This window comes from Tyto alba, unplaced genomic scaffold (assembly GCF_018691265.1).
Source record: "Tyto alba isolate M040663 unplaced genomic scaffold, T.alba_DEE_v4.0 Super-Scaffold_13, whole genome shotgun sequence".
Classification (NCBI taxonomy): Eukaryota; Metazoa; Chordata; class Aves; order Strigiformes; family Tytonidae; genus Tyto; species Tyto alba.
Window position 1 is genome coordinate 13200218 of NW_024881275.1, and position 23924 is coordinate 13224141.

Here is a 23924-nt window from a genome sequence, read left to right on the forward strand (position 1 = left end):
TATTGATGCATTTCTTCCCAGGGTCAAGGACTTGCATTATTTCAGCATGCCCTCCCTACTTGAATGAACCAAAACACTGGCCTTTTAACAATGCAGCAAGATGCCTTTGAATGCCTGGAACACCCACCACACGAGGGAGTCCTTGTCTGATGTTTCCTATCAGAGCTGTCAAATACTCAGTACCAGGGATGAGCAAACTACCTTTTTGAAGTAATTTTTAATTACCAGAGTACCCAGATAATCCTGCACTTTGTCATTCTTAAACATTCCTGTAAGGTCTGAAGACCAAGCAGAATATAGACAATCAACAACTTCAGGTAATCACTTTTTCCACAAAAAAATAACTACAGCCACAACCACCTGAGCTCTCAAAACCTTTTCAGTATGTACTAAATTTATATGGTAAGGCTATATGAGTTCAGTGGAACAAATCGGTTCATTTTAAGTAGCAAGCAGAGCTACGTTTCTAAGTTCTACCTTCCTTCCTACTTACCAATCTCTTTAACACGTAAAAGTAACATAAGAAAAGTAATCCCACTAAATGACTGCTATCAATGCTAATTCTAAGAACCACCCAATACTATCATTCAGTTTCAAATGACCACCCTGATATACATATTAAATAAAAAGCAAAACACCCCAGAACAGCACTTACATTTGGTTAATAAAACATCTGAGAAGTAATACCCACCACTAAGCTATAAAACTAGTTTCATGGTCTAGTACAAAAATTTACCACAAGCACACACTGATCGTATTCTGAAAAACTAAAAATCTCAGTAGTAACACATTCACAAATCTAACTGCCACAGAGGGCCATCAAAAAACTTTAAAATAAGCAGGCATTTAAAAAATAGGATTTTTCTACAGTAGTCATTGATTTCAGTATAGTGACATTTTAGACATTTCAGGCTATTTTAACTTCTGCAAAAAGAGATCTTATTGAAAATTAATGAATAAAAGGAATACAACCAGCAAGAACTACAATATCCTACAAAAGAAATGCTAAAAAAAACCCCAAACTATCCCCCCTCCCCCCTCAAATTGTATACTACTTGCATCAATATGTGACAGTGGAGAACATACTTCTGAGGTAAATTAATAAATTCTAGGAGCTGAAACTCAATGTCTGTAAGTCTACAGACAAAAAACCAGTAAGAATTCTAGCAAACCGAGGACCTTATTTTTTCATAATTTAACTTCAGCTATGTATTCTGCCTTCAGTGCTTTACTCCTTGAAGATCTATTGGACAGTCTTTGATTGAAAGAGAATAATCCATTTTCTAGTGAATATTAATAGATTTTCTGCCACCAGCCATGCAAGTGTTCATTTTACATCAAACACTATTTCCAATAAACTAAGCGTAACTTTGTTTAAAGCCATATATTTTAGTCTTTTTACAAAGTTAATTGCTGAAAATCTACTGAAGTACTGTAAGAACAAGTTAGCTTCATATCTTTGTAAATAGGACCAAGACAAACTCACAGCAACTTGATGTTAGGTTTTATTCTGCCTTTCATCACTAAAAGCTGCACACACCAGTGAAAGAATGATGTTGAAGGAAACACATTACATTACAAGCCTACTTAAAAAGGTTCTCATTTGATTTCATCTCATGGACCCATATGATTTTTCACAAGTCTCTTAAAATTTCAGAGTGGAGATTTGTTCTTTGACCAGCACACAAAAGCAGAAGTGACATTGCATAAAAGACACAGCATTATATTAAGATCAACCTAAAAACTGCAAGTAGGTACAACCTACTATGTCCTAAAAGCAAGTCACTGTGGCCATGGGAAAAATCAACAGCACTTCTGGCATGCAGTCCGACTTCAGGAGCATTTCAATTTTGATAAAATTTAAGATCCAGGAGTAAGAAACACGCAGACCTTTGGTTGTATGGCTTTGAAATTCAAGACATCAGAATGCTCCAGAATATGCCGGGGTGATCCTGTGAGACAAGCCCACAGAGCATTCATGTGCCAAGATAGGGGGATCATTCTGCTGCTCCCAGCTCTTTTTCAAAAAAGTTACTGCATCTTCATAAAACAGTAACAAAATTATAAACTGCCATCAAAGATAAATTCTTTCCCTAGCATTAACTATCAGCGCACAAAATATGTCCTTCCAAATATGTCAAAGGGGAATATCCTTTCAGTTTTAATAGTTGTGATTAAAAAACAAAAACAACTATTAATCTGCAATACTGAGTAGTAGAAAACAAGCATTTCTCATTGTAGTTGGTAAATACACAGGAAAAGGATATACTGAGAAAAGCTTACACTCATTACTTGTAAGTGAAGTATGTCTCCACAAAGTAATTCTTACAGGACCACCGGAGAATTCTTCTGGAAGGAAGCTTTTTTAATTTAGAAAAATAAATACAGTTTAATTTATGTATTTAGATAAAAATATATCAATGCATCTTGTTATAGATGCCAAGATTTCATAACCACTGTGCAGCAACATTAGGCTTCAAATGCATTTCAAAAAGGGCTGCAGCTTAACCTGCACAAAGTTATAGGTACCAAAAAGACCAGAAGACAGACAACTTTTCTATTCAATAGCTCCAGAAACTCAGAAGGCAGGAAAATTCAGACAAGGCTCCTCCTGTTTTGGTCAGTTCTACTGAATGTCTCAAATAAGAAAAGGTAAAAACAAAGTAACTGAAACAACTGCTCAGTAATGTAGAAACCTTTGAAGATAATATGGCTATGTCTGATAATTCTGAGAGTTGATAATAAAGTGCTTTCCTATAAGCAAGGTAAGTATAAATACATGAAGTTGAAGAAAGTTCCTGGCAGATATTTAGGGTTTTGCTCCTATAATGCAATATACTAGCTGCTTCAATAGATAATGGACCAGAAATAAACTCACTAGGACCATCTGCAGCTTGACGTCTTATTACTTGTGGTGGCTAAGAGTAAGTACCCACTTTCTGCAGGGATACCCAGGTCCTTACAATCCACGACACATCCTTGGCATGAAAGGGCTTCAGGGTGTGCAAGTCAGTAATACTACTACCCAAACTGAGGTAAACTTCACTGAAACATACCTTGACTATTATAAACACTCTGCACTAATCTCACAGCACAGTTACCCTGAAAGGTAGTGACACCTGTAAAAGAAAAACACACTAATTTTCACTAGAATTAACATTATTTAAACATCTAGCCTAGATTCACTAGGACCTAACAGCAGTATATAACTACAAGCACCTATGAAAGAGTAGGCAGTAATAAGACATGCCAGCCAGGCAGCCTGGGGACTCCCTGGGTGGAAGCAAAAAGCACTACCTCTGCTAAAAGCACACAAGGTATCCCATGTCACTAGAGGACCAGCACCAATTTGCAAGACCCAACACTTTCATGAGCAGAATTCTTGTAAGCTACTGCAATCACTGACAAGTGAATTTTGTCTACAGAAAAGTGCAAGGGAATGTATATTGCACTAATCCCTATGAAAAAGCACAATGCTTACTGAAAAGCAGTGATTTAATGAAGATGATGTTCTGACCCACTACATTCAGAGAAGTTGTAATCATATTTTGCCTTATAAAAAGTTCCAGTTCTAAAACATCAAGTCCTTGCTTATGCTGTATATTGAACTCAGATCATTAATTCAGGTTAATAGACGGATGAATAAACCATTTAACCATCTTAAAAACAGCTTGCTTCCACCACGTCAGCAGTAAGACCTGACTAACAAGGCAACTTAACTGAATCCCTGTAGGCAAGTTTAATCAACAGGTTTTTTCTATCTATTTAAAAAAGCCTATAAACTTCTGAAAGGTCTAACCAGTGTCATGCCTGCAAAAGAGTGAAAAACAAGTGGAAGTCCAAAGACAGCCAAGTGCTATCTTGAGTAACATAAGATGAAACAAGTTCTGTTGTCTTCACCTGCTTGTACAACTCACTCCAGGAGACATGCACAGTGCAATAATTTATGCAGTCTACTATGAAAAAGTACAGTAAATGCTGCTAAGTCCTTTTCAACATTAAGTAGTAACATTCAGAATCAAGTAAGAGTAACTACAGGTTGCAATATTAACAAGCTTAAGACAGGTCTCCATTAGTGTTGCTCTGGATCCATACATATGGCTTCTTTGAAGATATAACTTCTTCAGGATTATTCCTTCAGTCCCAAACAAAAGGACAGTACTCCAATCACCAGCTAAGTAGGCCAATGCTCTGCTGTTGCACTTTCTTCCAACAGGCACACTAAGTTCGAAATTACTTTATTACCTTTGTGCTGCAACACAGAGAGTCCCTAGGCCAGAGACTGCATTTTAACAGCTGCAAAGTTCAAACCACGGACTATCTTGAAAATTAAAAAGCTGATGTAAAGAACCACCCTCTCCCTTCACACTCACCCCCATAAAATCTTTACTTCAAAGTCTTAGGCAACTTGCTCCACAAAACAGATTAAACAGCCACCATATATAAATATAAATCTGCCCCCAATCCCTTTGAGTTTTAATTACAGATTTTACTTTTTAGTCAAGTTCTGCACCAGGCATCCTGATGGCAAAACACAGTTTGCCAGACAACACCTTTTATTGCCATCCCTGCCCAAGTCAGAAATTGTCAGGCTTCCAGAACTTGTTCCTTATCTCAGCCCACCACTACGCAGCAGCTAGCAAGAACCCATGCCTCTCATACTTAACACAACACAAAAGAGTAGCCAAAAAGAATTTTATCAAAACCCTATAATGTTGACCATAAAGAAACCCCACTGCAGTGCGACACAGCTGTAAGCCACAGGACAAACAGGAACACAGATTTTTGGAAAAAGGTATGCAATAGCATCAGGCTTTCAACCAGCATGTAAGCTTCACAATAAGGCAGCTGAATCAAGTTTGAAAAATGGGCATGAGTAACAGTGATCAGCAAGAATGTGCTGAAATAGACTTTGTCTTCACATTTAGAAGGCAGGAAGTGATGCAAAAAGAAAGCTTCAGGTGAGGAGCACCTGGATCCTTGTACTTAATGGAACAGTCTACTACCAAGGCTTCACAGACACACAAGTCTACAGATGTGAAATACTGTTCCAGGCTAGAACACATCCTGCCTCATTTTCTAGGTTGTACAAGCAGGCATGATAAACTGCAAACAAAGTCTAAATATATGCATTGTTACTAGTTCAAACACACTTAAAAAGACAAGAAAAAGCTACCAACAAACAAATTCTCCTTTAGAGAAAGTATATTGCAAATTTTATGAGCATATGATGATTATAATAGGAGAACAGTACAGGATCTTTGAAGCCAAGAAAACTAAAATTCTCCCGAATTTGACATCTGATTTGAGCTGCTCTCTGAAATGAGAGTCTGAATTCCACAAAGCTTCAGTTTAGCTAAAAACTTCACAAGCACTTCTGGGTAAATGACAAAGAAGCAGAGGCCTGAAAGCATGGAGATTACTCCACAACATGACAACTAAGCATTTATCTTCCATGTGTATAACTGAATTTGCACTAAAGACAGTGGGTGTTAAAAAAAAAGTAGTTTTCTTTGTTGTAAGGATATCACATTTATTGCCATTTTACCTGTATTAAAGCTTTAGAAAAGTAGGTCTAGAAAACACAGTTTGCACTACTCAGGTAAGCCTTAATTTTTAAGTGGTAGCTACTGCTGCTCCTTGCATTTTGTCAACAGCTGCTAAATCCATCTTGAAAGGTTGTGCTTTCAAGCACTCTGTTCAAGCACCCTTTAAAATCTTCACTAGTATCAAGGTTTAATTTCTCTACCTCACTAAAACAACAGAACGACCATCAGCTATTGTAATTCTTGCTGAGAACACTTCCAGTGTTTTTCCATTAGCTAAGCAAGTAAGCATTTTACCTACCAATGTTGCCTCAACAGTAAGTTGTGCCCATGAACTGCATCCTTGAAGACAACCATCAGGAACCTTCTGCAGTTCAGCTTTCTTCCCTACCACCTTGACAAGTAAACTCTTAGATAAAAATAAATTAGGGACACAAACTTTATGTTGACAGTACACTGCAAGGAAGTATAACTGTTTCAACCAGTGGTTAAAAATCTGTTTTAACAAATTCCACTCCATGTATGAAGCATTACTGAAACTACTAGAACAGCCCTTTAGAAACAGGGCTTCAGACTGCTCACATGAAATTAAAAAGTGAACTCCAGGTTGACTACATTCCTCCAATAGGTTTTCCAGTGGCACAGAAGCCCTCAAACTCAACTAATCTCAATCCTAAAGTGTGCAGACAGCTTCAGAGAACTGCTATAATCCAGTCTTATTCAGTCTGTGGTCACAATATGGTGGGAGATCATTCGGTTCAAATCCACAGAATGCTCTGACAAGTATCTAGGTCAAGATAGCAGTAGCCATCCTTGACTGCTCTGAATTTCAACACAGGGCATTGGTGACCCAGTATGCAGCAGGTTCCATGTCTTAAAATTTGCTAGTGGATCACATCAGTGGGGTATGGTCTGAGACTCTGACACTGCCTGCTAATATGGACAGGCAGGTTAGAATTTCTTGTTTTCTTCATCAACAAATGTTTCACTGCTGTGAAATGGATCACCTGCATGCTTTGTTTCATACACTAATGCAGATACTACCAGATTTCTTAGTGTTCCTATACTGGAGCTGTCTTGGCTGCTTAGCAAACAGCTCTCAGTTCCAGCATGTCATAACTGAAGTTTCGCCTCATGAAGTAGCCAGAGGATGTATCCAATAATGATATGAACCAGTATGAACGAAACAGTCAAAGGCAGACCAAAGCTCTGCCCTTTACCAATTCTCATTTAAAGTTTAGCCTGTGTGAAAGTGTATCTCAGCTACTATGCTCCCCTAAACTTCTCATCAGTTAAAGGTATTCACCAAGTATCTAGTACTCATGACAGTCCATTTAAGATAGAAAAAAATTTGCTCTTGTAACACAGAAATTAAGCCAATATAATTCTGAAACCCATGCCAAATCTCTTCCTTCATACAAACCTCGTCACAATCCCTGTTCTGAATTGTAGAAAGAAAAGGAGATTTTGCTTTCTGGTAACTCTCTGAAAAAAGAAAAAAAACTGAAAATGAGTAAGAACAGGACTGGAAATAAAGCGTTCTCTCCCCAGCATCTATGAACACAAGGTAATATTGCTCCAGGCTATTTAAATCAGAAGTATTGCTCCCAATGCAGTTATAAGGTCAGATACGCCATTTCTCAATTTCATTTATACTAAAAACTTTTGAAACAGGACTACTGCAATGTTTGTGCTGGCAAGTGAATGTATGCCTGAAAGCCGAGGAGCTACTCTGATAAAGTAGAAACACCAACTACCTCTAATAGTTCCCACCCTGGAGTCCTCACCTACTAAGAATGCAATTTAAGTTCAAGATCCTTCTTAGGCATCTGTTTAAGCTATACAGAAGACATAGCACCTTCAAACAAGAGGTCTGCAATTAAGGCTTGCTCCATTCTACTCCCAGGCAAGGAGTCTTGTGACATTAAGTAGCAGCAATGTGAGCTTCCAGCATATAAAACATCAAAACCATCATGTAAGGATGTGTGCAATTTTCACATCCACCACTGAGACCTTGAGGCTCACTTCTGCTTGCCTGAAGCAGCCCCTTAATTGGGAAAAGAATGTAATCCATAAGCAACTTTAATAAGGAATTCTAAATAAGTGAACTCAGATCTGCAAGGCAGAGATAAACACTTTGAATAGCCATCCCACTAACTGATCAAGTACCAGTTATATTTCTCCACTCCTGTAACAAAAGGTCAGGAAATAGCTAAGGACCTCGTGTTTTGAAGCACTGAAGTCATTGCCTACAGAGGAGACAGGTTTTTCTGCAACCACCAGCCTTCAGCTGAAGACAGCAAGGTATGGTGGCATCAGCACAGTCTAGTTTCTTTGGCATCCCCAAGCACATTCAGTTTTGTTCACAGTGAAGAGCAGATGTTGCTCTGAGTTTTGGTCAGCCCAGAAGGACTAAGAGCAGTGGTTCCAGTAGTCAAGGCTACCATGCTGAAGCAGGGTACTTTACAAATCTAACCATTCCACTACCTAATGTCTTAAGAGAAAGCCACCTGCTGTGGGAAGAAAGGCTGGTCATTCAGATCCAAAGGGGTGGCAAAACAACAGTCATTCAACAGCACAGACACTATTCAGTAAGAAGGAATCCAAAGGATCAGTGTTGGGCTTTAAGCAGCCTCTAAGCTGGTCTCATTTTGTGCCACTAAATGGTTCCTACCTCAGAGAGGGTAAGAAATCACTGATTGAAGTGAAGAACAGCCATGAAGCATTGTTGGAAAAATCAGTGAAGCGAAAAAGAATTGTTTAGGGTAGCATAAAAACTTAAGCAATCAAACACCCACAACACGTCCACCGCAGAGGTCCTTGAGCTAGGCAAGCATAATAAACACCTCCCGTGGAATGAGTAAAAGAAGAGGCTCTGTGCGTAAATTGGGAGATTCCTGACCAGAAGCCCTTGTCCTTGAAGATTAAGGCCCTCTGAAGAAGAATGAACTAGCTGAAGCTAGACAGGAGATCAGAAAGTGCAGACATAAACCAAAGAAAGGCCAAATCCAAAGTACAGACGAAGTTCAAGAAGGGCTCCTCTTCAAAGAGCACCAGAGACCACTAGAGACCACCAACGACCCCCAATGGAAGCCCCTCAGAGACTTAAACCGCATGTGTAATAATTATGTAAATGTGATAATGACTTTTAGGAAATTTGATGAATATATATGTAACAGACTGATATAAGCTTTGGATATTGTAACATAAGGGACATGTTAGGTGGAATGATTCCCTCGTGTCCCTGGCCAAATAAGGTAATGACTGCTCATTAATGCTAAACCCAGCATTAAGGATTTTTCATTCCTGATTTCAGTGACAGCATGGCCTAGTTAATTCACCAAGACAGAGGTATTCATTCTGGAAGTCACGTTGTTTTGGTGAAATTCGCTTTCAGATTAACAAACTGTGTATAGAATAGTCAGTAGAAAAGATCAAGACTTAGAAAAATCCCATGCTTGCAGTCTCAGAAGTACAGCATCACCTTTAGGCCTGAATTTGGACATTTCTCCTTCTCTTTAGTTTCTACTTTGTAAGGTACCTGAAATCAAGCATAAAGCTGACTGATGCTGTATAGAGCTGAACTGCATAAGTCCAAGAAGTAGGGCTTGAGAATCCACCTTGTGACTGGGGACACAGAAGTGTAGTCTGACAACAAAATAGCTTAGAAGACAGTAGTCAAGACCTATAATCACGAGTGACCAATGCCAAAAACATCCCTTTATATGTAGCAGGTTATTCTCACGCCATGAACAACTGAAAACTTCAGTCACAAATGCTGTCTCCCCCATGCAGAGAATGAAGACAGGAAAAAGCATCCTCAGAAAATTATGGCGATTACTGTCCTGGTTTTGGCTGGGATAGAGTTAATTTTTCTTCTTAGTAGCTAGAATAACGTTGTATTTGAATTCATTATGGGATTTGGTATGAGAAGAATAACACACTGATATTTTCAGTTGTTGCTGAGAGATCAAGCACTTTCCAACTCCCTATGTCCTGCTCGTGTATGGACGCACAAGAAGCTGGGAGGGAGCAGAGCCAGAGCACCAGACTCAAATAGGCCAATGAAATATTCCATATCATGTAACATCATGATCAGCACAAAGGAGAGTCAGCCATAAAGGAGGGGATTCTCTTGCTTCCAGGATTGCTAGCCAGGAATGGGCTGGGTATCAGTCGCTGGGTGGTGAGCAATCACATTGTGCATTATCCATTTGTACTTTCTATTATTGTTTTATTTTATTTCATTTCAATTAGTAAACTTTTATTTTTTTAATCTCAACCTACAAGTCTCCCTTAACCCTCCAATTCTCTCCCCTAGCTCCCAGGCAGGGGAAGGTAAACTAGAGGCTGTGTGGTGTTTGGCTTCTGGCGAGGTTCAAATCACAAGTACTCAATGTCATATCAGTTTTTTCACTAATTGTGTATTAGCAAAACATAGGTTTGAGAACTGGCAATTAAAGTACTTGGTATTATTCAAAAAAGGTACAGGCTCTGGCTAAAGCCAGTCTCAGTGTGCAGCAGACAGATGGTCAAATTTAGAAGAAGAGGTCCCTCATTTGGCTCACTCTGCTCACCTTAGCAGGCGCAGATGTAGATGAACTGAACACTTGGGAAATATTCTCCTTGGTATCTTTTTCCTGACAGATTCTTGTTTAAGCATTATCTCTGTATTGATGACACACATCAGTCTGCATCAGTGTGGAAAGAAGCGGCGTAGCTTTCCTGCCACACTGGAGGAGCAAGTATGTCATCAGGACAACAGAAGAAAGCATGCGATGCATGTCAAAGACAATTCCTGGAGTTGGTGCCAGAGCTGCCTGAAGATTTTTAGGCCTTGTCCACCACCATTCATGTACACAGTTGGGGAACACATCTCTTCAGCATATCCAAGCTATCAACACAGACATGTAGTAGGGGCTGAAGTCACACACAGACTACGTTAACTAAAGCTCATCTTCCTACTTCCCACTGTTGCTGCTCAGGGAACACTGAATCACAAAAGAAGTTTTAGTGTGAGAAAAACGATCATGTTCTGCCACTGCCTTTTGGTAATAGGAAAGTATTGGCTTCCATCCCTTAAGCCAAAGCACAGAACACATTCAGCCTCAAAGAGGTGGTTTTAAACACAGAAGCCAACCAGTACATTCAGGAGTTGCAACCAAGAATATATAAGTAAAAAACGTGTTCTTGAAAGCTGGATATTTGAGGACACTGGGAAAAAAAAAAAAAAAAAAAAAAAAAAGAAATAGAGTACCAAAGTCAACATTTCTGAACAAAACTAATGAAATGTCAACATAAGTGGTACATAAATGTTTTTTTCATTTGAGAGGTTAAAGTTTAGAATTGGAGATGAGACAAACTGAGCTCTGCCAACCATCCTTTCATTCTTGTTTTAAAGTGCAGGCATCCATCTGGTAGATCTTTCAAAGTTAAACAACTGATCTAAATACATGCGACCTGTGCACCAGCTGTTGCTAAAGTAAAGTACTAAGTGAACACATCACACTGCAGCTCATACTTGCACTGTCAAACAACACATATTGATTTAAGTGTGCATCCTTAAAAAACTGCTGAAGTGCTACAGTGCAAAAGCAGCTTCACCTACAAAGTAAGGTAGCCTGCCCTTTTCCCAAGGTACAAGTTTAATTACCCACATCCCTGAAAAAGGAAGTTTTGCATCAACTACAGCTAATGAACTCAGGACTCCAGAGTTCAATAATAAAAACTCAAGTAAACCTTGTATAAATATCTGCTTTTACACATCTGATTCTTCTTTCCAGAGACTCTAAAACTAAGATTTAAATGCCTTATTTGTAGCACTCATACAAACCTGGATGAAATGCAAATACAGACAATTTTTGAGTGTTGAATCTAGATAATGATGAATCTAAGTTTCTTCTGACTAGCACTATCAGCATTTGTTTCTTCTGCCTTTATTCCATGATTTAAGAGAATTGCAAAACACCACTTGACAGCTCACTGCTTGGAAAATTAAAATATGAAGAAAACCCCAAAACCAACATACCTGTTATTTTGTCCCTGACAAGCTTGCAGGATTCTATCTCCCCAATGCTGCCAAAGAGACTCTTCAGCTCCTCCTGTGTCATGTTCTGTGGAAGGTAGTTGACTATTAAATTGGTCTTGCTGTCTTCTGTGTTCCCAGAATTAACTGGTGATGAGCAGTTGTTTACTGTGGTTGAACTATGGGCTGTGTTATTACAAGTTGGTCCATTTGACAGTTGTGTTTCCATGGCAGCAATTACCTGCTGAAAAACACAGAAAATGAGAACCATCAAAATTCATATTTCACCACCTATTAGGAGAGTCCAGCAAAGAATCTAAAAGACCTGTCACTATGCAGAGCTATATTGCCAGGACCATTTATTGACTATATGCAAAACCCCCCACCAATACATACGGATTTTAACTGTTAGTCAAGGCAATACTTCAAAAACTTAGAGGCAAATAAAGTTGTCACTAAAATCTTCTAAGAGCTCTATTAATTAAGTCAACACTCAAAGCTTAGTTTCCATCCTCCCCATTCCCTTCATTAGGGCCATCACAGCCTTTCTAGCATAGCAATTAGCAAGCAGAATTGGCCTGTTGCAAGGGTAATCAGTTCTATTAACTTACAACTGGTAACTGAAATGATATTAAACATAGCTTTTGAAGTGATAGTATTTGGTTATTTTCAGAAACAGATGGGTATTAACTGTATCTTGAGCTTATTTCTCATAAGCAATAGCAGAAAGCAAGATTAATAATTTAAAGAAATACTTAGAAATATATGAAGATGCTGGGATGGAAAACAAACTCTTCCTTGATAACCTCTAGGTCAACCTTGACACCACAGGTTGCAAGCAGATTTCCAAACGCTTTTATTAAATTGACAATTCCTGGTTCTTATTTCTTCCCTTCTCTGAACCGTGAAAACCCTTAAATTTGATACTTTAAGTTATTTACTTTTAGACATCAAAATTAGGGGATGATCACCACTCCAGAAACTGCTGTGTTTCACCCCAAAGTAACTGACTGTACAATTGGCAGATACAGCAGCAATCATTTGGAGAAGTATCAGTACTTGCCCAGAAGCTACCACATGTACAAAGGGCTTTCTGCCATCTCAGTCAGTCACTGAATGGTAACAGCTAGTGAATACAGTGGATTTTTAATGGCAGGCTAATATCCAAGACTTGGGCAGCCTACCCTGTTTGAGACCAACTATATCAGACAACATCCAACAGAAAATTCTACACATTACTTCTCCAGTAATAAACATTAACACAGAAACAAGACTCATCAAGAAATTTCACTAAAAAAAAATCCATCAATCACTGAAATCCAACCTCACAATTTTCTAGGAGGAATTCTCAAACAAAAAAGTCTATTGTAAAATCAGTGAAATGTCAGGACCACTGCAGGTTATCTGTCCTAACTGTCCTGTTCGAAGCAGCATATGCAATCAGTGCATACCCAAACAGTTGATTAGGGCAACTGTACTCAGGAAGTGCAAATTTGAATTTCCTGAAAACATGAGGAGTAAGTTCAGTGTCTGAAACTACAATTCAGACATTCCTGTGAACACATTTCTGTGTTCTGCATACAGACATATTTTCCAAGAGATTACTTCAGCACAACACAAAAAAAGATGCATCTATTATGAACATTTATTATGTCAAAAACTTTTATATTAAATGTGATCTAGTTTTCCTTAGGAGCTACAACTAGAACATTTTCTTCCCTTGTGAGAAACTCCAAGGAGTAACCTGCTCCTGGCACTGTGATTAAACAAGTGTTCAGAAAAGATGAGAAAGTAGATGATCCCAATTAAGATAAATTACTTTTCAAAACAGTAGTACATCTGGCAGAGCTAGTAGCCACATATACTGTGCTCTGACTGAGGCTCTCTAGAATTTTATCCCTTCCCCCCCTCTTTTTTTTTCCTCAAATTTAAAGTGTTCATTGATCAGAATTAGCAGGATTTAGCAAGGACAACAAACAATCCTCACTGAATTGCATTTATTTTCATGTTCAGGTGGCAGGAATAAGATCCTAAGCCAACATTCAAGTGAACAGCTGCAGTAGCCTGTGTATGCTGAAATTATAGCATTTCTCAGCTATAGAACCATCTGCTCTGAATAAAGTGATACTAATATGTTTTACAAATAATCCATATTCCATTGATAGGTTGAATACAACTGTTCATAAAACACAAAGCACATCCTTCAGCAGTTACTAAATATTTTCCACCCTGAAAAATAGTTTGAGATAAATTTACAGTTTTCAAACAATTTCTTAGAATAAGACTTGTAAATATACTTTTAAAATAATAATCATAAATACACAGTATACAGGTTTTTAAAGTTACTGCAATTTAGTATTCAGACCATACCAAAACCATTTTAGTACAATACTACTCTTCAATTATCCACCAGATATTTTGAATTCGTACTAATATCTAATTGACATTAGAAGAAAGGCAAGCCACTGCAGTATAATTTCTACAGGAGATTACCATATTATAGAAAAAGTTGTCATGGTACACCAGTGTGCTCTAGGCTCTCACAGAATAGGGACACAACCTACAGCCTATGACAAAAGAAGAGAGTTAACATTCCAAATGGGAGATTAAAGAGTTTGGTATGGCCTCAGCACTATTAACATGTAAAAAAAAGCAGCCTACATAATTTTAAGAAAAGACCCACAGACCCCAGTCCAAGGCTCTGCTGCCCACGAACCACTTCTAAGCAGAGAAGCCACATCACACAGTCTGACTGCCATGTTAGTTTGGAGTTGCCGTCTGCAATGTGGACACAAAAAGTACCGTACGTTAGATTAGCAAGATAATGCAACAAATCAGTTTGTACAAATTTACAGTAATTGCATTTATATTCCCAGCACGTCCATGCAGTGTGGCTTAATTGAATTTGAGGCAATTCCAATCTAATCTTTCCAAATTCAGTTCTAAAGTTATTTTTCTAACATGAAATAAGATGTTTATTTTTAAGAAGATTTAAAAAATAATGCAGTCTAGTTATCCCTGAATCTATGCTGGAAACTACCTCTAGAACCACACCACGCCTAAAAGGAACTATACCACAAAGCAATACTTTTAAATCTTCAAGATTGAAGGAAGAAGAAAGAGACGATGCAGTGAGTTGATTTCCCATTAGCATTTCCATTAGCACACAAGATGACCATGCACCATTGAAACGGCTCCCCTTACACGCCTTTCCCACCCCACAAAAAATACACATAAACTACTCTGCTAGAATCCAGGCTGTTATTAAAATCCTAGGTTTTAAAAATTAAGTTAAAATCTTGCTCAGATGGTATTCAGTATGTTTCCTTGTAATAGCCATTTAAGAGTACCACTGGACATACAAGTGGCAGTAGAGTCAAGGATTTCTCAAGTGGAGTAACTAGACCAAAATATACAAGACAGTTCTTCAGAAGGGTATTTTTGTCCCCAAGCACACTGTTGTTTGGTTTTAACTAAAACATGATTGCAAACCCAGTTGGGTTTGAATTGAACAGTGCTAGGAGAATACCACAAAAGCTAATGGGCCATTTGCAGATGATTACGAGTAGTCCAGATGTTCAGTATAACTATAATACTGGCACAAATAGGAAGACTCCTGACTGTTGCCACAGCTTGAGACTGGTGTAAATACAAGAGATCCTTCTTGCCCCTGGTTAGCAGATGAGATGAATCTAAACTTGATAAAAAAAAAAAAAAAAAACAAGAATTCAGATTTTGTAAGGCTGCTGTGTTCAGGATTTATAAACACATATTTCAAAATACATGTTCCTATTTTAAAACAGCGTAAATCAGTCTTCATTTCAGTTTGCTAAAGTCCATATGGTTAACTGACTTCATGTCTGGTATTTATTTCTAACTTATGTTGATAAAGACCTTTAATCATCTCTTTTTATGCAAAACACTGAGGCTTTGGTATCAGCTGCAAGCTCGCAAACCCTTCTCTCTGGGTCTCAACCCAAAACCAGTGTTAACAACTGCACTCCTGCAGCTCTCCACTGCATACAGGAAAGTATGCTTGATGAACAGGAAAAACTGAAAGTCTCAACTGACTTCTTTTAAGCCCAGAGAAGCTTTATTAAGAAGACTACATTAAAGTAGCAGGTTACAAAATTCTTTCCTAAAGACACTGTAGTGATGTGCGTAAGATAATGTATCTGAACCTCTATGGCTCTCAAAGCAGCATGACCTGATAGATTATTTGCCTCCTTTGAACTGTGGGCTGCAGACGGGAAACTCCAATAGGACAGCTTATTTGGGTGCACAGGACTTCAGTGTACTCTACACAGAGACTTCAATATGCCCTTGAGCATCACAGCACCTCTTAAAAAAAAAAAAAAAGAGCAAAGAGCACCTCTCATTTGAAGTACTTCCAGTTTGCATAACATATCTATCTTCACTTAAGTGTACACTGATGTGAGTACCTTGTGGAACAAGTCAGTTCTCTAACCACCACACCATCATGTGTCAAAACCAGGTTTTGCTGAAACGATTCTTTTACCATTACTTTCAATGCTGTACAGAATGCTCTTTTACATCTAGTTTAGAAAACCAGAGTTCTTACCCTTTTATTTACACTTCTACCTGACCTGAAAAAAATGGGATAGTTAATTACACCAAAGAAAAGTTATTTTCTAAAATTCAGTTTCCAGCCTAACCACTGTATTTTAAGATTAAAATAGCACTTTAACATAGAATTTGAGCTGTGCATAGTCTTCAAAAAAGTTGTTAAATACTGAACTCCTGAAGAATCACTGGTACCATTAAAAAAACTAATACAGTTTTTGACTATTTGCCTCCAAGACAGTATTTTACACTTTAGATTATTAAAACAGCTCAGCAGTTACTGCATGAAGAACTCAGTAAGTTCAGGAAACAGGACTCTGACTATTAAACAAATGTAAATTTGTCTTAAAACAATTCAGATTAAGAGGAGAACAAATAAATGGAGTTGAGAAAGGAAATCTCCTCGCTCTTTATGGTCCTGAAAGGAAGCAGAACTCAAGACAAAGTTCTTCAGTTCAGCAAACCAAGTAGTTCCCTTTGTCAGCACATAGAGCCTGGGAGCCATCTACCTTTCAAAAACCTTACTTTTAATTCACCAAGCACAGTTAAGACTAAATCCAAACACTCTTAAACACTGTTTGTGGCATTAACTGAAACCTAGTTTCTATTAGCTTCAGTTCAAGTCAGTCAAATACAGTTTGCCTAGCAGAGAAGCAAGTAGGCTTTTTTTCTTAAAGACCAAAGACATCAGGAGTTAAAAAGCCATATGGTTTATGTGATTAGTTCTGGTTGCCATAGAAGAGTTCCAATTATATCAACACTAGATTTTTATATGAGAGCTTTAGAAAATGAAGCGAAGCTAACAAGTTGAAGACCAACAAAACAATAGTGACAGTGGTCTACTAATTTTCCCTGAAAAACAGCTATTTTGGGATGCAATATACTAAACTGCTCATGGTCAGCTGAAAATGGAAGCTGAGGCTGGATCCTGGAAGTGTTGAGACAGAAACAAGGCAAGGTGACACAACAGAAAAGGCTTCAACCGCTGTCTCCACCTCGGGTGCATATGCTAGGAAGAAACCTTTAGTGCATCACACTTCTGGCCAAAAACTTTCTACCGCCTGTTTTCATTCATACCTGTGCATCCCTGTCAGAAGGGAAAAATTATTTCACACTTTACTTCTATTTACAGACATCACACCAAAAAAAATCACTGTACAGATGCCCGCCCTGGTTAAGCCATATACTTCTAAATGATATTACTACTTATAGGTGACTATAGAAAAATCAGCACCCTGAATCTAAGTGGCCACACACACCAGGTGTTAAACACATCTGCCTCCTCCAACAGGTTACCACTGTACAGAGGCAACTGAAGCTGTACCAGAAGATGCCTCAAGGGTTACAGCTGATACATTGCTCTTGATAAAATCCTAAGAGATCCTGAACACGCTCCTGAAGATCCTCCTAAAGTTACACAGCAAGAGACTTTCAGAACAGGCTTTAGAATTCAGTATTTGCCCTTTTCCCTCGTGGGTACAGACAGTGCAATGGAAGCACACAACGGTTGTCACAAATTAATATTTGGATAAGCAGATGTTACAGATTGTCTTCATAATACCAAACAGCAGAACAAGCAGAACTCCCATGGCTGACTACATGTCTTTTGTATCTTCCAATTGTGAAAGTCTAAGCCTTAGTCTTAGAAAAAAAAAAGACAGTAACATTATTACAAGCTAACTTAAATAACTGGTATGTTTTACAGAGGTTTTATACCACCTACTTTGACTCACAACAGCAATGACAGTAATTTAGCAAAGATAAGCTGTTGTCTGTGGAGTGCTGCTAACACCTTAAAAGAAAAAAATCATCATTATTTGAGGGGTCAGTGAAACACAGTAGTTCTGCCATAACATAGATGCTGAATTTTGCTTTACAAATAGAACTCAAAAGATGTTAATACATCTGAAAAATATTTAAGTGCACAGTTATTTGTACTCTGCATATCTTCAACTCTTAGGGTTTCCTCTTTACTGATTTTTATCTTTACTGAAGTGTTAATGTGAAGGGCTTGTTTGAATTCAAGTAGTCAAGTATCTTATAAGCCTGCAAGAAAGCACAGCATTAATTTGTGCATACTCAAAAAAGCTGTATAATAAGAGATAATGGAAGTTGTTGAATCTAGCATATGCTAAAACTAGTACATAGGTTGCTAGAACATCCCAAACTTCTTTACATACAGGCCAGAAGGCATGGCTTCAGTCAACCTTGCTTGTGTCAGAACAAAACACTACTCACTCTTTCCAGTTTGCTCTGTAGGAAGGACAGTTGTCAAGAACTTGATGGTTAGTTACTCTTCATGTCCACTCATTAACAGCACATCCCATGCTTGGCAAGTCTGCACAAACAGGCTAAACAATGCTAATTTATTAGTCTGTTATCACTGTTATTTTAAAACAGTATAAATGAGAATTTCTTCATTAGCAGCCCTCCCCACTTGCATATCCATTCATTTGTGTCATTCCCTCCATAGCACTTTTGAAAAAAAATCTGTAGCATGAACTAGATTAGGGTACAGCTCTAAGAGAAAACTCAATCATCCCATGAGAACGAAAACCAGTAGAGTATCTCTCGATTTATGCAAAGTTATGGGGAAGAATTCTGTGATACAGTACAGATCAAAGATCAAAAAAACCTCGGAGTAAACTTAGAATTAGCTTCTGTTAATAAACTGGTCTCAAATTTTTCAAAATAACTTACAAAGTTACCAATGTAAACACAGGTAACTAAGACAAGAAAGCAGGAGTCCTATGCAACAAGAAAATTCAGCTACATAGACTCTCTAAGGTGTCAGAGTAGAAGATAAACCTCTTCACACTGGCTCTTGTATGAATCACTGAAGTAATATCACTTAACACTTCTATACCTAGGCCTTAAAAGCATGGTGAGAAAGCAAGTGGAGAGATGGAAGATGGATATGAAAAAAATCATATGGAATGTAAGCAAAAGGATTTTAATTCATCCTTGTGATTGGTGCTGCAGAAGTTAATTTGCAGAAGCTTGCAGCAAGGATGAAGGGGCAGCAAGGCAGACCTGGCCCATTCCAGGTAGGCAATGAGAAGATAAGTGAACAATTGCAGATAGCTGAACAAGAAACAGCTGTCAGTACAGGCATGAACTCTGCTATCAAGAAGCTAGTCCTGGTGACTGCATTAAAAGGACAGAAGAAAAGGCAAGTTATCTATAGAATGTAAAAATTTATAGGGAACAGTAAAAATGTATACACAGATTAAAAAATGTCTCCACATAGTATGCAAAGCTTTTGGAATCACTTAAGAACCTATGGGGTGCTCTAAACAATCCAGCACTAATGCTTCTAGTGTGTTAGGAAAGAAGTCAGCATAAAGATTTGCAAGCAGTTCTGGAAAAATAATACATGTACAACAAGGTGAGAACATTGCTTGCCAATGGAGTAACCTAGAGACCATGCACGAGCTTCTCCATTTGACTGCAAATCCTGACTACCTTCTCAGCTGGGGTAAAGGGAGGGAAAGATACAGGGTAATTTAAGTTATCTTAGAAACCATACTAGAAATATCAACTCTAATAGTCTTCTGTAAGGAAAACAAGCACCTGCATTCTGTTAAGTGATCAGTTTGTGAGACTCAAAGTAAAACCATTTTTATGTTCCTAATTATTCAAGTCAATTTAGACACATAACCACTTCTACCAACATAACCTATTCCCTAAGCAAGAGCATCAACATGCAGCCTTAATTAGTTTATACACAGGATGAAAGAACTCCGCACAAAATCATAATCATCCTTTTCACTGCACTCTTTAATTTAAAAAGAGTTTAAAGCCAGCTGAGGAGAAGCGATTACTTTTGTTACATTAGAAACCCTAACTAATGTCAAGTTGGGCCTCTGTCTGAACACAGCCAGTATGTTCAGCAAGAGTCCCACCAAAACTATCACTGGGTCAGAGACAGCAGTTCAGGTGTCAAACAAATAGAAAACATCAAACAAGTTGTGTACAATTCTAGACTTGATCAATACTTTAAATGAGACCATTGTTTAAAAGGAAAAGATATGCTCAGACTTTTCAACTGTACCCTACCCATTCACAAAATCTTGCCTACTACGGTTTTAGCTCTTACTCATTTAAACACTTATGCATAATATCCCAAGTCTCATGTGCTAGCTCCCAGCCTCTAGCAAAGTGCTCTTCAAGGCAATACAATTCTGTCAAAACGCCTATGTATCCTGAGAGAAGTAACACTATTTTACTGCAGACATTTCCCTTCAGCCTTATACATCTGCAGTCCTCTTAAGCCTACTGAGAATAACAGAAAAAAACACAGATTCAATGGGGTGAGACAACTCGAGGACTCTACAAATACAGCACCTTGAGAGCTTGAAGGGTTTTCAAAGTTAACATCCACTTTTAGACATACAGCGCTTGCTCAGCCTGGAAACGGCTAGGATGCCCACTTCAATTTTTCAGTATTTATCTCGCTACTCCAGTTGAGCCATGTAAAACTTTCTCCTTTCATACTGCATTTGCGTCCTTCTGCCCCACTGACAATTTCAAAAGCTGAAGTTCTACCAATAGCCAGGAAAAGTAAGCAAACCAGGTTAGTCTCACTCTGAAGAGATGCCCAAATTTGAAAACAGAAGTTAGAAAAACAGCGTCTTTCTAATGACAAAAGCATGTCAACTTCAATGCCACCCACTACTCCATTTACTCTCCCATTCTTTTCACAAAGGAGAACATAGATTAAAGGTTGCATCTCTTGCACCCCCAACTTTCCTCAGTGCAGAGGGCCCAGCAATTGATGACAGGACTCATCTTCCAGGCTGAAGACAACAAAGTTAGAAGAGTACTTCTGCTCTGCTGCTTTTTTATGGCAGCACTTGCCTTCTCACAGCTCCCTGGTAAACTGGAGAGATGGCTGGGCCCAAAACCCAGCAGTATTACAGACACTCCACCAGAGGCACACCCCAGCAGACCCACAGGGCCAGATTTTGAGAACTTGGTATCTACATCACAGCCCTAGCCTTCAAACCATGGGATGAATCCCCTCGACTTCCTCCCTTCAGGGGAAGTTTTTGTTCTCACACAGTAAACAGTGATATCAAATGTGGATTAGGCAAGGAAGAAACTGCATGACTGAGTATCTCAACCCCTTAAGCCCTCATGTACACAGCTAGGTAGCTAAGCAAGTGACATCCTCAATCCCATACAAAAAGAAAGGAAAAAAGCAAGCAGTTGAAAGTCAAAACCCAAAAGCCTCCATGCCTTCCCTTCCTCCATACCCTCCTTTACAAGTCCTTTCAAATTGGTGTCAGGCTGGGGTAGCAACAGAAAACCTACACACCCATATGCCTCCACTAGCCCAGATCACTGGTGGTCTGACAGCCAGCCATGTCACTAAATTGGAGATGGCACCCTTCTTTTAGTTCTAAACTGATGACAAGCAAAGCTTGTGTGCAACATGAAAAAGTATTCAAACTAAACTGAAACATATACTATTACATACACATAGAATAAAGTCATTTCTGCACAGGAAAAATCAATCCTTCCATTAGGCCTTATGGGGAACAAGAGGTCTTCAGTAAGACAAGAGCTCGGCTAACACGACAGGGCAAGAGGAATTTGCCATGAGCTCAGCACTACAGCAGATAGGTCAAACTACCTGGGACATGACATTGTTCAATATTGCTTCAGTGACATAGGACTACATTCTACACATGTTAAACACTATTCAAATACTAAACACTTGCCTTCCCTCGTTGGTGAAAGGCCTCACAGTAGAATGTAAGGCAAAAAAATAGGTATTTGTGGCACCAACTAACTTAAGATGCAATTTTTTTTTTTTTCACAGGTGGGCCTAAGGGGTTGGAAGAGAAAAAGGAACACTGTTCATAGTAAACACTTCCAGTCAGCATTTTATGCCCTCTTCAGTCAAGAGCAGATCACACTTCACTTACAGCCTTATGAGGCTTCCACTACTTCAATTCTTAAAAAAGATTTAAGATCATCCAGAAAGAGAAAAATATGGCCAAAGCCAGTTTATTCTGAACACCTATTAAAGACTGACTATTCAGTCTCTAAGTAGCATTCTTAATGGTTTGAACTGAGTAACCACATCTTTTAGAAAAAACAGCAAGCTTAAAGACAGCTATGAATCCCCCCTGCCTGCCCCACCAGGAGCAGGAAGTCACTGCGGTTCCATGAATGCAGCACAAAGGCTCCCAGTAGCAGATGAAAAAACTTAATTTCTTAATCCTGCTATACCACGAGAAATGAATAATGCAACACACATATAACATGAAGGATCCATCTGCTGTACTGAGATGACGTGCAGAAATCTTTGTGTAATCCCACTAAAAATGCAGAGATGGATACTTTAATTTTCTTATTTGTAAATAATCTTGCTCTTGTTTTCAGTCAGCACTTAAGTCTTAAGGTTTCGGACCTCTGTGGATGCGCATCCCTGCACAAATATAAATTCAAGAACAGAAAAACACAGCAGCCAAGACGCCAGAACCCTTTGTTAAATCTCTTAGGAACTGGATAAATCATCATTAATACAGATAATCATGTATTCCTATTATTCTGTCCAGAATTCTGGGGCCATTTGCCTTCCTTACACTCTAGCTCTGTCTAGCCTTTTGTTTACAGAAAGCTGTATCTAATGTGTCTTTTACTTCTAGTGTTCTCCAGTACTCCAATTTTCATTAAACTATGCATCACTTAAGATACCCTTGTTCTTTACATGGACTAACCTACATATTTTTTATCCTACACTAGGTGTTACACCCAAACCTTATTAAAACTTCAACTTGATGCATTTATGGAGTAGACATTTCTACTACCTATGTTCAACACACTAAACATTGTATAGACATACTACCGAGCTTCTAACAACAATTCTCTTTCAATATTAGTTTTGAAAAACTGACTTCACTGTCTTAGGAGATTTATCATTGCATCAAAAAACTGAAGTAATACCCCATTTCATAGTAAAACTAATTATATGCCTAATTCAATAGTGAGAGAAACAGTGGTCACAGAAGTACATCACTGCAACAGAGCTCCCAAACACTCAGAATCATATTTTTCCCTATTTATTTTATTCTCCTGTGCACAGCTTCAAACTTTAATATAAAAGGAAAATCAGAATTGTTTACAAAAAAAGCTGGTGAGAAGTCTCAAGATGCATAATAGCAAGTACAAAGTACAACAGCACACAGATCTGAATAAAAGTACACTTTCCTGCCCTGCATCAATGCACATCAAGCACTAGAAAGTCCTCTATGCCCCAAAAACCTCCCTGTAACACACACTACAGGATAAAAAAGTGCCTGGACAGGAATCAGACACAGCAGCAACCAAAAATCTACTTTGAGAACATCAACAGGTGCTAATGCTATCTGACTTAAGGTACCTTTGTTTCCTATATAGGCTAACCAGCATATTTTTATTACCACTCCACTAGAGCAATGCACTGATTCTGAGGCATGGGAGAAGGGCAGCTGCTTTAACTCAGCACCAAAGTTGAGATCAGGAAGTTAAGACCTTGCTTATCTCTAGCATCCTTTATAGCAGACCGGTCAAATAGCATTATATGCCATGGCACCCAAAGGCTGACCTCTCAAGTGCTGAAGAATACTTCAAAATAAACCATGTTGTGGATTTTATGCTGTGACATCCCTCTGACATGGAAAAGAATTTCAGTTTGGAAGTTTGTCTTTATTTCATAATGAATTACTTCCAAAACAGCAACAAGTTCGCTTTCACACGGTGAACATTATGCCTGGGGA

General features: G+C 38.4%; 1 protein-coding gene across 9 annotated transcripts in view; it reads right to left on the reverse strand.

Annotated features, from left to right (window-relative positions):
* Positions 1-23924, reverse strand: part of ELAVL2 (ELAV like RNA binding protein 2) — a 94535-nt gene that overhangs the window by 34265 nt on the left and 36346 nt on the right. For 5 of the 9 annotated variants that reach the window (XM_042788044.1, XM_042788045.1, XM_042788042.1 and 2 more), the window contains exons 2-3: positions 14259-14349; positions 11575-11815 (exon numbers count right to left, since the gene is read on the reverse strand). In XM_042788044.1, the coding sequence (XP_042643978.1) occupies positions 11575-11815; positions 14259-14330 (313 nt within the window). In that variant the 5' untranslated portion in view covers positions 14331-14349. The other 4 variants (XM_042788047.1, XM_032991424.2, XM_042788043.1 and 1 more) reach the window with 3 other exon arrangements.